A 12,816-nucleotide genomic window follows, 5' to 3' on the forward strand; every position below is an offset into this window, starting at 1 on the left:
ATAAGGCACCGACATGACGAGAAGCTGATCTCACCAACTTGGTTCCTTAAGATCATCCGCACCACCTGAGTTGTCGGCTTCCCTCTATGCTCCATCCATGTTGAGCTTCGCCCACCCCTAGGTGGTTTCTTGTCACGACCGGATTTTTGGGATAATAATTTCCCAGAAAAACGGCCTTTGTGCTCACCAGCCCCAGGATTACTGTTAGCTGATGAGGCACCAACTTGATACAAGAATTCCAAGCAAGGTACAAAAATATGTAGTACAAGACCATTGTGGCCTAGGAGTACAACACTTGGTTTCTAATGGTTGAGGGCGGAAGCGGTTGGATACATCTGCGTCTGTGGGACTCCATTTCCCACAAGAACAGCTGACCAGGATAACTCCTATCTTCGCAAGGTTGCTATCGTCAACACGTAGGATCCGAGGCTGTCACCGCGATGCTTATCCCATGCGCGAAAATCTGGCCAAGACAATAGCCAGGGACAAGCCAGTGAGTACGTTTGAATGTACTCGCAAACATTAAGAACACGGGTATAATATAACAGGAGATAATCATACTCCGAAACATTTATGATGATAAGTCTGCCATGAAGTAAACAAAAATCTGTGATGCACGCGTGCAGAGAAAAATATGGACGTGCAATACGGAAACAAAAGAAATGCACTGAGCGAGTGTCTACATTGACTCCTCGAAAGGTTGCAAATAAATTAACGATGCCGCAGTAATAATGCTGGTGCCAAACGAGGGTCTGAATGACTCCTCGAGAGGAAACTGCAAGAATAATAACGCCGCAGTCGGGCGTCTGAGCGACACCACATAAAGGGCTTATAACCGAAAAGGAATGACAGTGCGTGCCACAGTCGGACGTCTGAGCGACATCACCTAAAGGGCTTATATAAGAATAATAACAGTGAATATCCAGGAGGTAGAACCATCCCAAGGATACTCAATAAAAATACATAATGTAAATGGTTAGTTTACAATAATAATAACAAATATTCAACATGATCCTCAGATGTCACAGGTCATAGATGAAAATCTAGTCTAGCCGTTTCTCCATCCGAAAGCCGTCACTGAACTCTAGTTAATTCGTTCTCCATCCGAATACCGTTACTATGATCCAGTTAGCCGTGTCTCCATCCGAAAACCGTCACTGAGATCTAGTAGAATCGTTCTCCATCCGAATGCCGTTGCTAGATTCAACTCAGACTGTGGTCCTTACTCAAGAACATGGCTGTCCAACGGGATATATCCTCTACAGAGGGAGTACGCTTTCCCACGAGTAACGGATTTATTTAGCCCATCGGGACTAATTCCGCCTACGGTCTTTTAATTGAATACACGCCTGACCTGCACACACCAGCTTAACTCACCGATGTCTGGAATCACCCACGACGCCTGCTAAGCAAAACTCCAAGTGGGGAGGCTACAACCTCGACGTAGCATGGGATCAAATTTCTATTCGCGCGCTCTAAGGGGGTGCCCCCCCTCTCGGTCCCAACCGGAAAACACCCATGCCCCCGGACCAAGTGGCCTGCCTACCGGAGGCCTCCGGTATCTTCCACTATGGCCTCTCTGTACGGTGTGTGCTTTGGTAAGGGGTTGACAACTTACTGAACCATACCCCGTCTGCGACAGGGACAAGTGGTGGTACCAACAAATAGGGGAGCTACTGACCAAGACTCGACCTACGACCTACTCAGGTGGTCCAAGCATTCTCCAACAATATTACCGTTAGTGGAATAAATCACTACTCATCAAGCCTCACCATGCCATACCGGACCTACTCGTCTCGACGAGGGACTAAGGACAAGCTCGTGTCTACCCAAGACCACGACTTTCCCGGCTTCCTTCCGGTATGCATGAGGAGCTCACGAGGATGATCCAAATCACTAGCGTATCCATTGCTGACCGCAAAATATCCCCAAAAAGCACTCATGCACGAGACTTTATCGTTACATAAAGATAACGCATACTCCAAGCCAAATGGTGTTGTAATCGCACCAGACACCACAACAAAATATTATGCCAGAGTTCAGAAATGCTTGCCTTCAAGAGTATGCAAGGATGCACTTTGTGAAAGCTCTCCCTTTTCTCCAAAATCCTATTTTGAGAAATATCCAAATAACAAATAATTCAAACACAGTACAAAAAGTTGTATCAAATATATTTTAAATAAATCTTAAAATAAACTAGATGAAATTTGGGAGAGGTAGGAAAAAGAATCAACTCATTTGGAGTATTATTTTAAAAGTTATAGCCAGTCAAAGTTTGGTCAAATCTCTGTTTTTAAATAAAACCAGAAAAGAAAACGTTTCGAGGGGAAATACGCTTTCGTAGCAGAGGAAACGTACTCAGGACGTCTGCGCCTTCACTTAAAACAGAGCAGACGGCGCGTGGGTCACTGACAGTGGGTCCAGAGGGCCCACTGGTCAGGTTTGACCATTCCTCCCTCTCCCTCCTCTTCTCTGCCCGACGGGAGCGGGGCTCCGGCGATCGCCGGCGACGAACGGCGGCTCCTCGAGGGCATCTGAGGGCAGGGATGGACTGGCCAGACCGAGGCGGTCCTCTTGGTGGTCGCTGGGTCGTCGGAGGTGGAAGGAGTTGCCGGCGGCGAGCTCTGCGGCGGAGGGGGCTACGGTGGTGGAGTGGTTTTTGGGCTCCGGTGGTCTCCGATCGAGGTTGAGACGCTGGTCAGCTCCGCAAGGACCAGAGGAAACTATTGGTGGCGTTGGTTGGGCGGGGAAGTGGCTGGTTGCGACGTATCGCACCGGAGCTTGGCGGCGGCCGCACTGGCCGGAGACGAGGAAGATGGCCACTTCGGGTCGATCCACTGCTTGGGGAGCTCTAGAGGGAAGGTCTGAAGTTGCCTGAGGACTTGAACGAGTTCGGGGATCCCTTAAATAGGCGCTCGAGGCTGGACCGCGGCGGCTGCGGATAAGATCGCCGGCGACAGCCGTTGCTGTAGCTGCAGGGCATCGTGGCGGCGACGAGCGCGTGCCGACGAGCATGAGGATAAGCACGGGCTGTTCACAGGGGCAGCTGGCGCGCTGGTGTGATTTGGGCGGTGCCGAACATGGCAGAGGCTGCTGCCGACGCCGGCGTGCCGCCAAGGGCTCTGCCAGCGGCGCTGCAGGGCGCCAGGGATGGCGTGGAGAGGGGGCGAGCTAGTGCGCGGTTCAGCGGTGGAGCAGGGGCCAGGGACGGGTCGCGTCGGGCGCGGCGCGGCGGCTCAGTGCGCGCGCGTGCAAAACGTGCGCTCTGGGCGCGCCCAGAGCACGCACGGGACCTGCTCGACGAAATGCCAGGGCAGTCTAGAGCGCGAGGGTGGAGCTGGCAAATAACAGGACCAGGATAGGGGTAGCTAGGAGTTTAGTGGACAAGGTTGCTGGGTCATTGAAGCAAGTTCACAGTGCAAACAAAGAACTCATGTCAAAACAGACTGTGCACACCAACTGTTCGACAGAATGCCAAGTGCACTTAGGCAACTCTTGAAGTGGCCAAAGTCTCCAGATCAGGGTCTCTTTGGATGCAGAAGATGGTGGCAAGATTACTTGGGCAAAACCAGAAACTTGTTAGAGCAAGTTTTGCAAAACTCTGGTTTTGGACAGAAAGAAAAGGGTTTATTGTATGCACTTAAAAACCTCCAATGAGTCCACTCCTCTGGACTTAAGGGTTTTGAAGGGAGGGCTACAAGTAGGAAAAAGCTCAGGGTCACTAGAGCAAAATAAAATAAAGTTGCAGTACAAATCACCAAATTGGACCAGAATGCAAAAGAGGGTGATTCACTCAATTTTTTCAAAGAACATCACTGGGTTTTTGCATAGAGCTGAATTTTATGCATCCACTGATATCTCCAAACACTTGGAAGAATTTTTAAAGAAATATTTAAATGGGTTGCAGTGCAAAAGTGCCTACTGGACCAGATTGAAAAAGTTGGTGTAGAGCTCAAAATCTCCAATGGCCAAAAGGTATTTTTGCATAAAAGTGATGTGGAAACATCACATGACATCCCCAAATTTTGGTGGAAATTTTAAAAGCATTTATCAAATGGTTGCAGTGCAAAACAGGCTCCAATTTCAAAAGAAAATCATTTTTAAAAGAATAAAGCTCTCAGAAAACAAATCTTGCAATTTAAATCCACTGATAAAGAATTGTTTTATTATAGAGAGTATTCAAGTCCAACAATACTCTCTGAAGGTTTTTCCACTAGAGGCAGAAATCCAAAAATCACAAAGGGTAAATCTTGACAAAAATGGAAAAGTTTTATTTCCTGGCAAAATTTTAATAAATAAAACAAGATCAAAATTTTGGGGTGTCACATTTCTCCCATCTCTTCGACGGACGGTACCTCCGGAGCTTACTATGACAAAAATAACCGCCTGCGATGTGGGTATTTCAGACGACTTCATTCTGCTTGGTCACAACCGTTTTCGGAGCCCGCTACTAATACCCATTTTTCTGCTAGTGCATTTTTGTTATAAAGGGTAATTAATTAAACCCATTAAGCTACGCGTGAAGGGCGGCCAACCAGCTATGCCATGCGGTGCAAGCTGGTTGGCCGCGATGAGAAAAAATTTGAAATTTTTTAGATGAAGGTGTGGATTATTATTTTTATGTTTTTTTTCTACCTAGATGGAGGTGAGGACCTCTGGTATTTTTTAAATGAAGGGTTATGCATAGTGGCACTCGCTGGTAGGCTGCGGTGGTAATTTTTTTCTTTTTTTTCTTTTTTTCTTTTATTTAGATGAAGGTGAGGATTTATTTTCTGACATGTTTTTTTAGACGGAGATGATGAATTTATGTATTTTTTTAATGAAAACATGTGCACAGCTTCCTTTCAAGCGGCGTCACAGGATGACGCCCGAACAACTAATATACATCATGGTACATGGCCATGCTTGTGAATATGAGCCGACAAAACAAGGGACGATCCCCGCAAAAAAAAAAAAGACAAAACAAGGGACGAGGAACACACCAATTTTGAATGGAATGGAAACGACGGCACATCGTCCTTTCTGGTTCTCGCATAAATCGATTGCATTTTCCTTTCTATAAAGGGAGCCCTGCCGGCTCGGCGAGCGCGTACGATCGCCAGTTCCGTCGGCTCACGGGACAGCGTGTCTCTGAACCAAAATTTGTAGCGTAATGCGGAGGCGTAGCGAATCGACGGCGCAGCGCGCTCGGCGGATCGCTGGCTGCTTGCGACGGGGTCTCCGTGTTTCCCACCAGGTGCCTGAAACCGCTGAACATCTGACGTCCGCGCCGCTCTGCGGAAGACTTCCAACTTCCCAATCCTCCGTTGCATCCAGGCTGGGCGTTCAAAGCACGGCGGGTCGGAGACCGCCAGTGGGCCGACCGGCCGGCCGGCCGGCCGCTGTGGACCGCATGCTTGCATGCATGACATCCTCGTCGCAGGTTGCACATACGTACGGAGGAAGCGTAGCACACGCGTATTCGAATTTAGCACGAGTTGTGTATGTATATACGGTATTTCCGTTGCATAGGAGGCCGTTCGGGCACCCTGCCCATCTGTATCTAACCTGTTTTCAGCAGTAGCTTCATTCTTCGCTGCCTGCTGATGTCTCTACCGTGGAGTACTAATTTGTAACTGTATTATTTTCTTCCATAGTGCATGTGCAGGCATGCAACAGAGCTCCAGCTTTTCCCGTCAAAAAATAATAGTAATGATGCGCAGTCTTCTTTCACAAAGCAAGCATACGTTTGCATGGAAGGTACAGCACTTGTGCGCCCGGTTCGGTCAAGCCTTGATGTCCACCCTGACACGAGCGTGGCCTAACATCATTCCGGACCCACTTAAATTCCCAGCAGAAATCAAACTTCTTCTACGTACGTCCCCTCTCCACGTGGATTTTTGGAACATGATGCTACGTAAGGATGAAACTGGATTGTTCATTGGTGCTGTGAGATTAGCATTTAATATGGTGAACTAATTAATACCAAAATAATACTCCCGCCGTCTTAAAATAAATGACTCAACTTTGTACTAACTTAGAGGGAGTATATAATAGAATGTTAAACTTTTATATAGAACTTTGCCTCGTCTTCTATTAATTTGTGCACTCCAAGAAACTTTTATCTATCTATATCAATATAAAAAGATCCAAAGGGGCAGATCCAACTAATCTCGGCCATCAAATCATGTCAATCCAACGACCTAGACTGCTTCAATGTCGAGCGCTCAACACGTTTAGCGTGGAGTTAATTTCATGCCAAATATAATGCTAATCACATAATAACACGCAAATAATATCCTACTTAATATGCGCATGCACTTAATATACTTCCAAATTAACGTGCATTGCACGTATACATTAACTGGTATGTTCAAATTTTCTAAAAATACCACGGTATGAACCTCAGTTGATCATTCTACTCACATGTGAAGTTTCATGATGTATAGACACTCATGGTATTCTTAGTGAAGAAAATACAAATGCAACCATACCATTCAGTAAACATTTTTGTCCAGATTATCATCGATGTGATTTATGCCAGTTGACTATGTATATTAAAAAAATCAGTTTTTTTATTTTTCTACCATTTTTTCGAATTTACTATTTATAAAGGGTGTGCGCGCACCTAAGTTCACCAAATCTGCGTCCCTCTGTGTGTGTCAAGACATCATTATACAAGCTGGTTGTATAATAAGTGCACGAATCACGTGGAAGTGGATGGAGCTGATTTCCTCCTCGCGTAGCACCATGTCCACTCGCATTTTCGCCCTCTCCACTCTCTATATATAGGTGACATACATCCCAAGACAGGAGCAAGAACCACCTAGCTATTACATTCCTTTCTCGTATCCCGGCCTCTCCCGGAAGTTGGTCTCCTCAGCCTTCAGCTAGCTCCTTCCTACGAACAGAGGTCAACTACCCGCACGCCGGTCAATCACCTTCCCAGCCAGAGATCACAGCGCAGTGAGACATGGAGATGGCCCCGGCGACGAGGGATGGAAAGAATGGCGGCGTGCCGGAATGGCGGGTGACGGTGCCGGAGGGCGCGTCGGTGACGGTGGAGCACGAGTCCTGCCGGGCCGCGCGGGCATGGGCGTGGATGGTTTCTTGCGTGGTCGTGCTCGGGGACAAGGTGTCCGGCTTCGCCAAGCGGATATGGAAGATCGGCGCCGACGATCCCCGGCGGGCGGTGCACGGCCTCAAGGTGGGCCTCGCGCTCGCGCTGGTCTCGGTGTTCTACTACACCAGGCCCCTGTACGACGGCGTTGGCGGCGCCGCCATGTGGGCAATCATGACGGTCGTCGTGATCTTCGAGTACACCGTTGGTAAGTCGTCGTAGTTATACACCCTCGCACGTTACATCTAGCAGAAGAATGTATGTTGCAGTCAACGTACGTACTGGACTTCGATTGGCTCTCTGATGCTGACCTCTCATGCATGCACGTGCAGGTGGCTGTGTGTACAAGGGGTTCAACCGAGCCGCCGCGACGGTCAGCGCCGGCGCGATCGCGCTCGGCGTCCACTGGATCGCGGCCAACGCCGGTCACGAGTTCGAGCCGTTCATCCGCAGCGGCTCCGTTTTCCTGCTCGGTAGGTATCCACGCGTGCCTGTACATGAATTACGTATCGTGTGCGCCCTAGCTAACGGTCTTGCTACGCGTTCCGTGCGTGCAGCTTCCATGGCGACGTTCTCGCGGTTCATACCCACGGTGAAGGCGCGGTTCGACTACGGCGTGACCATCTTCATCCTGACGTACAGCCTGGTGGCCGTGTCGGGGTACCGCGTGGAGGCGCTCCTGGCGATGGCGCAGCAGCGGGTGTGCACCATCGGCATCGGCGTCTTCATGTGCCTCTCCGTCTGCGTGCTCATCTGCCCCGTGTGGGCGGGGCAGGAGCTGCACCGCCTCACCGTGCGCAACATGGGTAAGCTCGCCGGCGCCGTGGAGGCCTGCGTGGAGGACTACTTCGCGGAGCAGGCGGACGGCAAGCAGCAGCCGCCGTCCGCCGGGGCGGACGGGTACAAGTGCGTGCTCAACTCCAAGGCGTCCGAGGACTCGCAGGCCAACCTGGCGCGGTGGGAGCCCGCGCACGGCAGGTTCGGCTTCCGCCACCCGTACGAGCAGTACAAGAACGTCGGCGCGGCCATGCGGCACTGCGCCTACTGCGTGGAGGCACTCAGCGGGTGCGTCCGCTCAGAGATCCAGGCGCCCGAGCACGTCAAGCGGCACCTCGCCGACGGTTGCACGACGGTGGCGGCGCGGTGCGCGCGGGTGCTCGGTGAGGCCGAGAGCTCCGTGAGCGCAATGACTACGTCGTGGAGCCTGGAGTTCGCCGTGGCCGATATGAACACCGCCGCGCAGGAGCTCCAGAGCGACCTCAGGGAGCTCCCGTCCAAGCTGGCCGAGGAGTCGCCGGCGACGGTGATCGACGCCGTGCAGCTCTTCACGGTCACTTCGCTGCTGATAGAGGTGTCCACGAGGGTGGAGGGCGTCGTGGACGCGGTCGACACGCTCGCCAGCCTCGCCGGCTTCAGATCAGCGGACGCGAAACCTGAAGCTTCAGAAACCGAAACCAAAGTGATCAATCCAGACTCGGACGAGGAAGCACATTGAACAGGTTTAATCGGATCCGGATGCAGGTCGGAATTGATCCCAGCCAGATGAGTGGAGCCGGGCAGATTAAACTGGTTCCACGATGGCGTTCGCGTGATCTGACATATCATTCTTTATCTGATTATTCCTGCTCGCAGCATGTGTCATTTCAATCCCGATTGATCCAGCGGTGACAGAGTGACCGAGTTAGATCAGTGGCGAATAAAAAAAAACGTGAACACTTGGCCCAGGTCATTTAGTACGTGCATAATAAGTCCCCTCCCAATAAAAATCTACCTGCAGTGATTCAGTAAGTGTTTAGGACATCTACAATACAGAGTGATTACAATGTACTTATGGAACTCTACACATCGTTATGGATTATTTTTCTTCTAAATATCTCTGTTTATTTCTATAGCGGAGATGCCAGTAATTGAGCAAAAATCTCCACTTCGTTGTATGCACTTGAAAATCCATAACTGATCCCAAGCTCATCTGCTCCAGTGTGAACTGTAAATTCAAATAAAATAGCAAAAAACAACTGAAAGTTTTGTACATAAAATGAACAAGTTTTCTATGTGCATGCAAAATATCATGGCAATATGACAGTTGGGGAGCTCAGGGCAGAAAAAACAAAATCACTGCTCCAAAATAAAATAAAAATTGAACCTTTATCAAAATTCTGTTTTTTCCACAGCTCCACTGATGTCATATCGCATCAAAAATTTGCACACATAGAAAACTTGTGCATCTTGATTTTCCATTGCAATTTGTTTCGATTTTATACCGTTCAACCACGGAGCAGAGGCTCATGTGCACCAAAACACCGTCCTTGTAACCTTGCATTATAAATGTCCTTAGTGTTTACTCAAAAATTGGTTTATTTTTCTAAGCACCGGTGGTTCCTGTAGAGGTGCCTAGAAGAATACAAAGGTGCATCAAGAAATAAATCGTTTATTATTAAGCATTGGTACTTATTGGTAGCATACAAATCTAGACTTTCCAGTGCATATGTGCTTATTTGTTTCTTCATTATTTAATTATAAGGTCTTATGTGGACACTTAAGGGCCAACAAGGGAGAAAAAACATGTGAGGATGAGTGGATACATACATATAGAATAGAAACAAGAGGGCTTTGTGCCTGGGCACCAAAATCATATATTTCTTACTTAGTTGTTCTATTATATATATAAAAAATTACCTATGTGGCATGGCTTAGCACAGATACACAGTTAAGCACAGTAAGGCTTCTTTGATTCAAAGGATTCTCAAAGGAATTTTGGAGGATTCTAATCCATAGGAATTTTTCCTATCTTGGTTGTTTGATTCGTAGGATTGTAAACCATAGGAATTTTTCCATAGGATTCATTTGCATTAGATTTCATAGGAAAATTTCCATCCACTCAAACCTCTTTGAAAGAATCCTACGTTTTTTCTATGCACAATCAAACACTTGTACAATCCTGTAGGATTCAAGACGACATTCCACTCTAATCCCATGTTTTTCCTATTCCCGTGTTTTAGAAATCCTACGAATCAAAGAGGCCCTAACAAGGCAAACCCTTTCCACTACTTGGCCCAAGTCACCGCGAGCAGATTTGTGGCACACAAGTGCAGGGCACCGACCACGTTTTTCGTTTGGCTTTTGATTTTGAATCTTTTATATCTTTTGAACAAAAGTCCAAATTAAATTTTGTTCGCATATTCGCGTTCCTTGTGATGCAGTCTTTGAAATAAGACCACTTTTGAATACATTTTGACGAGTTTTTAGAACTTCACCATATGCTGAAACTTGATACGAATGAAAGAACAAATTTTCATGTTTCAAAAACTAAAACTTAAAATTTGTTGTCCTCTTATGCGGAATCCAATGACTTTATGGATCACGAAATCGTGCAGCCGGATACACTTAGACAGATGCGTACCCCGCAACTGCGTGCCCGTGCGAATTTCCACCAGGTCACCGAATATTTTACCCGGTGTGTTGTAAAGTTCACACGCACACTCTCTACAAAAGAAGAAAAAAAAGGTTCACACGCACCCCGCAACAGCCAGCACCAGGGTCATGGGAGAACAAATGATGAACTCACCTATATTAATACGACACTGTGGCTTTCATGATATGCGCACCAACTTATTTTGGAGTGACTGACACGCTGTTCATTGATACTCCAAATGCTCCTACCAAAGAAGCAAGTGAGCATATACATCATGCATGCATCTTCCTAATCGAAGTTACCAGAATTTTTCGGTATGCTTTTTCCATATGCTTTTCAGATGTTGCATACAGCAAGGCTAAGCACCGGTAGTCTATATAAAGCTATAAACAACAACGAATAGATTTTTTGTGTGTGTCTTACCTGATGACTCGCGTCTGCCACGAGTCGCGTTGTCAGCATGAATTAAATACTAACTCGCCATAGCTGGTGCTTGCAAAGACACTTTAGTTAATTGGCTGATAAGAGTTAGTGAGAAGAGGGGTGTGTGTATTGTCTCCTTTTCAACTATCTAATAGAAGACCCAGTTGTTTCAGCACCGAAAACAGCTGTGTGTGTGTGTGTATGTATGTAGACGTCAATAAAAGACCAGGAACCAGAAAAGTTTGGTCATATTGGTAATGGGATCATGTGGTCCCGGGTAATGTCAAAGTTAGCATGCATGCTAGCATCTTGTCTAGTGAAATCACAGGCAAAGCGCACCCGTCACAAAACAGCCACAAGGTACATGATACAAGATATATTAAGAGAAAACTCAAAAGCTGATCAAACTAAGAAAACACGACAAAACATGTCGAGAGCGCAAAAACGCATAGGAGTGCATTAACGAACACCTCCAGCAAACCACCAAGAAGAAGCACAGGGGCCATGCTGTCGCAACAGATATACACCCACACTCAACGACGACGCCTTCAGAGAGTCACGACGCAAAGCGCCGCCGTCGTCGTGTCTGCCGAAGCTGATAGGGAGAGGGTTAGGACGACTCCCCAAGAGGAAAGCAACACTCTACCCCGAGAGAAAGGCGACACTTGCAATACAACATTGCATCAAAAGAATCGCACGAACAGTGCATGTAGTTCATGCATCTCGGACATAGTTCATAAAAACAAACGAAATAAAGATGATCATGCATCTTGTCCATAGTGCATGAAAAACAAACAAATAAAGATGATCATGCATCTTGGTCCATCATGAACTTTTGCTTCCTCTCAAACCAAGCCCTCTTTTTGGTCCATCTTGCTCAAGGCGGCCGCCATGATCTCCACTTCATTGGAGATTAGTGCGAGCTCTACCTCCTTTTGCTTCACCTCCACTTCCTTAGCACTTGATCGGGCATTTTCTTCATCGATCGCGAGCTTCTTCTTTCGTAGGTCAAAGAAGTTCTTCATGGCCTCCTCTTTCTTGACGCTTCCTCTCTTATCTCTCCCCTCTTCTCACTTGACACCACCTTTTGGGATATGAACCCCTTCAAAGTTTCTTGCAAGGCGAGTGTCGAATCATCATGCTTTGCATCTATCTTGGAGTTGACGACTGATGAGGCCCCCACCTTTTTGGGGGCCACATATTGGGCCATCCACTTTGGGCATTCGTTGATTTTCATCGAACAATGGGTCAAGGTAAATGGCTTGCCCATGTTCACCCCTGAAGGTTTCAAAAGCTTCAAACACCTACACACATAGATGAAACCAACAATATACATTTATATGCATAGGAGGAAGATATGTGCTCATCCGAAAAGGGGAACGAATAATCCTATATACCTAAATAGTTAATCCCCATGATAACCCACAAGTATAGGGGATCGCAACAGTTTTCGAGGGTAGAGTATTCAACCCAAATTTATAGATTCGACACAAGGGGAGCCAAAGAATATTTGTAAGTATTAGCAGCTGAGTTGTCAATTCAACCACACCTGGAGATTAATTATCTGCAGCAAAGTGATCAGTAGCAAAATAGTATGATAGTTTTGATAATAGTAGCAGCAGCAATAGTAACGGTAACAGTGATAGCAGTGATTTTGTAGCAAGTGCAACAGTAACAGCAGCAGTAGTAACTTAGCAAAAATAATATACAGGAAAAATCATAGGCATTGGATCGGCGATTTATTGGATGATATTCATCATGTGACAGTTATAACCTAGGGCGATACGGCACTAGCTCCAGTTCATAAATATAATGTAGGCATGTATTCCGTAAATAGTCATATGTGCTTATGGAAAGAACTTGTATGACATCGTTTGTCCTA

At 47.1% G+C, this 12,816-nt stretch overlaps 1 protein-coding gene across 1 annotated transcript; it reads left to right on the forward strand.

Moving 5' to 3' along the window:
* The first annotated feature begins 6,614 nt into the window (after positions 1-6,614).
* Positions 6,615-9,896, forward strand: LOC109775865 (aluminum-activated malate transporter 10). The gene is made up of 3 exons (XM_020334559.4): positions 6,615-7,307; positions 7,432-7,572; positions 7,657-9,896. Exons 1-3 carry the CDS (start codon positions 6,953-6,955, stop codon positions 8,592-8,594), a joined length of 1,434 nt encoding a protein of 477 aa, XP_020190148.1. The 5' UTR covers positions 6,615-6,952; the 3' UTR covers positions 8,595-9,896.
* The last annotated feature ends 2,920 nt before the right edge of the window (positions 9,897-12,816 follow it).

Source organism: Aegilops tauschii, chromosome 2 (genome assembly GCF_002575655.3).
Source record: "Aegilops tauschii subsp. strangulata cultivar AL8/78 chromosome 2, Aet v6.0, whole genome shotgun sequence".
In the NCBI taxonomy this organism is placed as follows: Eukaryota; Viridiplantae; Streptophyta; class Magnoliopsida; order Poales; family Poaceae; genus Aegilops; species Aegilops tauschii.

What these genes read in the sequence shown, in the direction of transcription:
- LOC109775865 (XM_020334559.4), top strand. Translation starts at nt 6,953, where the DNA reads ATGGAGATGGCCCCGGCGACGAGGGATGGAAAGAATGGCGGCGTGCCG. An exon ending in GATCTTCGAGTACACCGTTG is followed by an intron (nt 7,308 to 7,431) that starts GTAAGTCGTCGT and finishes ATGCACGTGCAG; the next exon opens with GTGGCTGTGTGTACAAGGGG. An exon ending in CGGCTCCGTTTTCCTGCTCG is followed by an intron (nt 7,573 to 7,656) that starts GTAGGTATCCAC and finishes CCGTGCGTGCAG; the next exon opens with CTTCCATGGCGACGTTCTCG.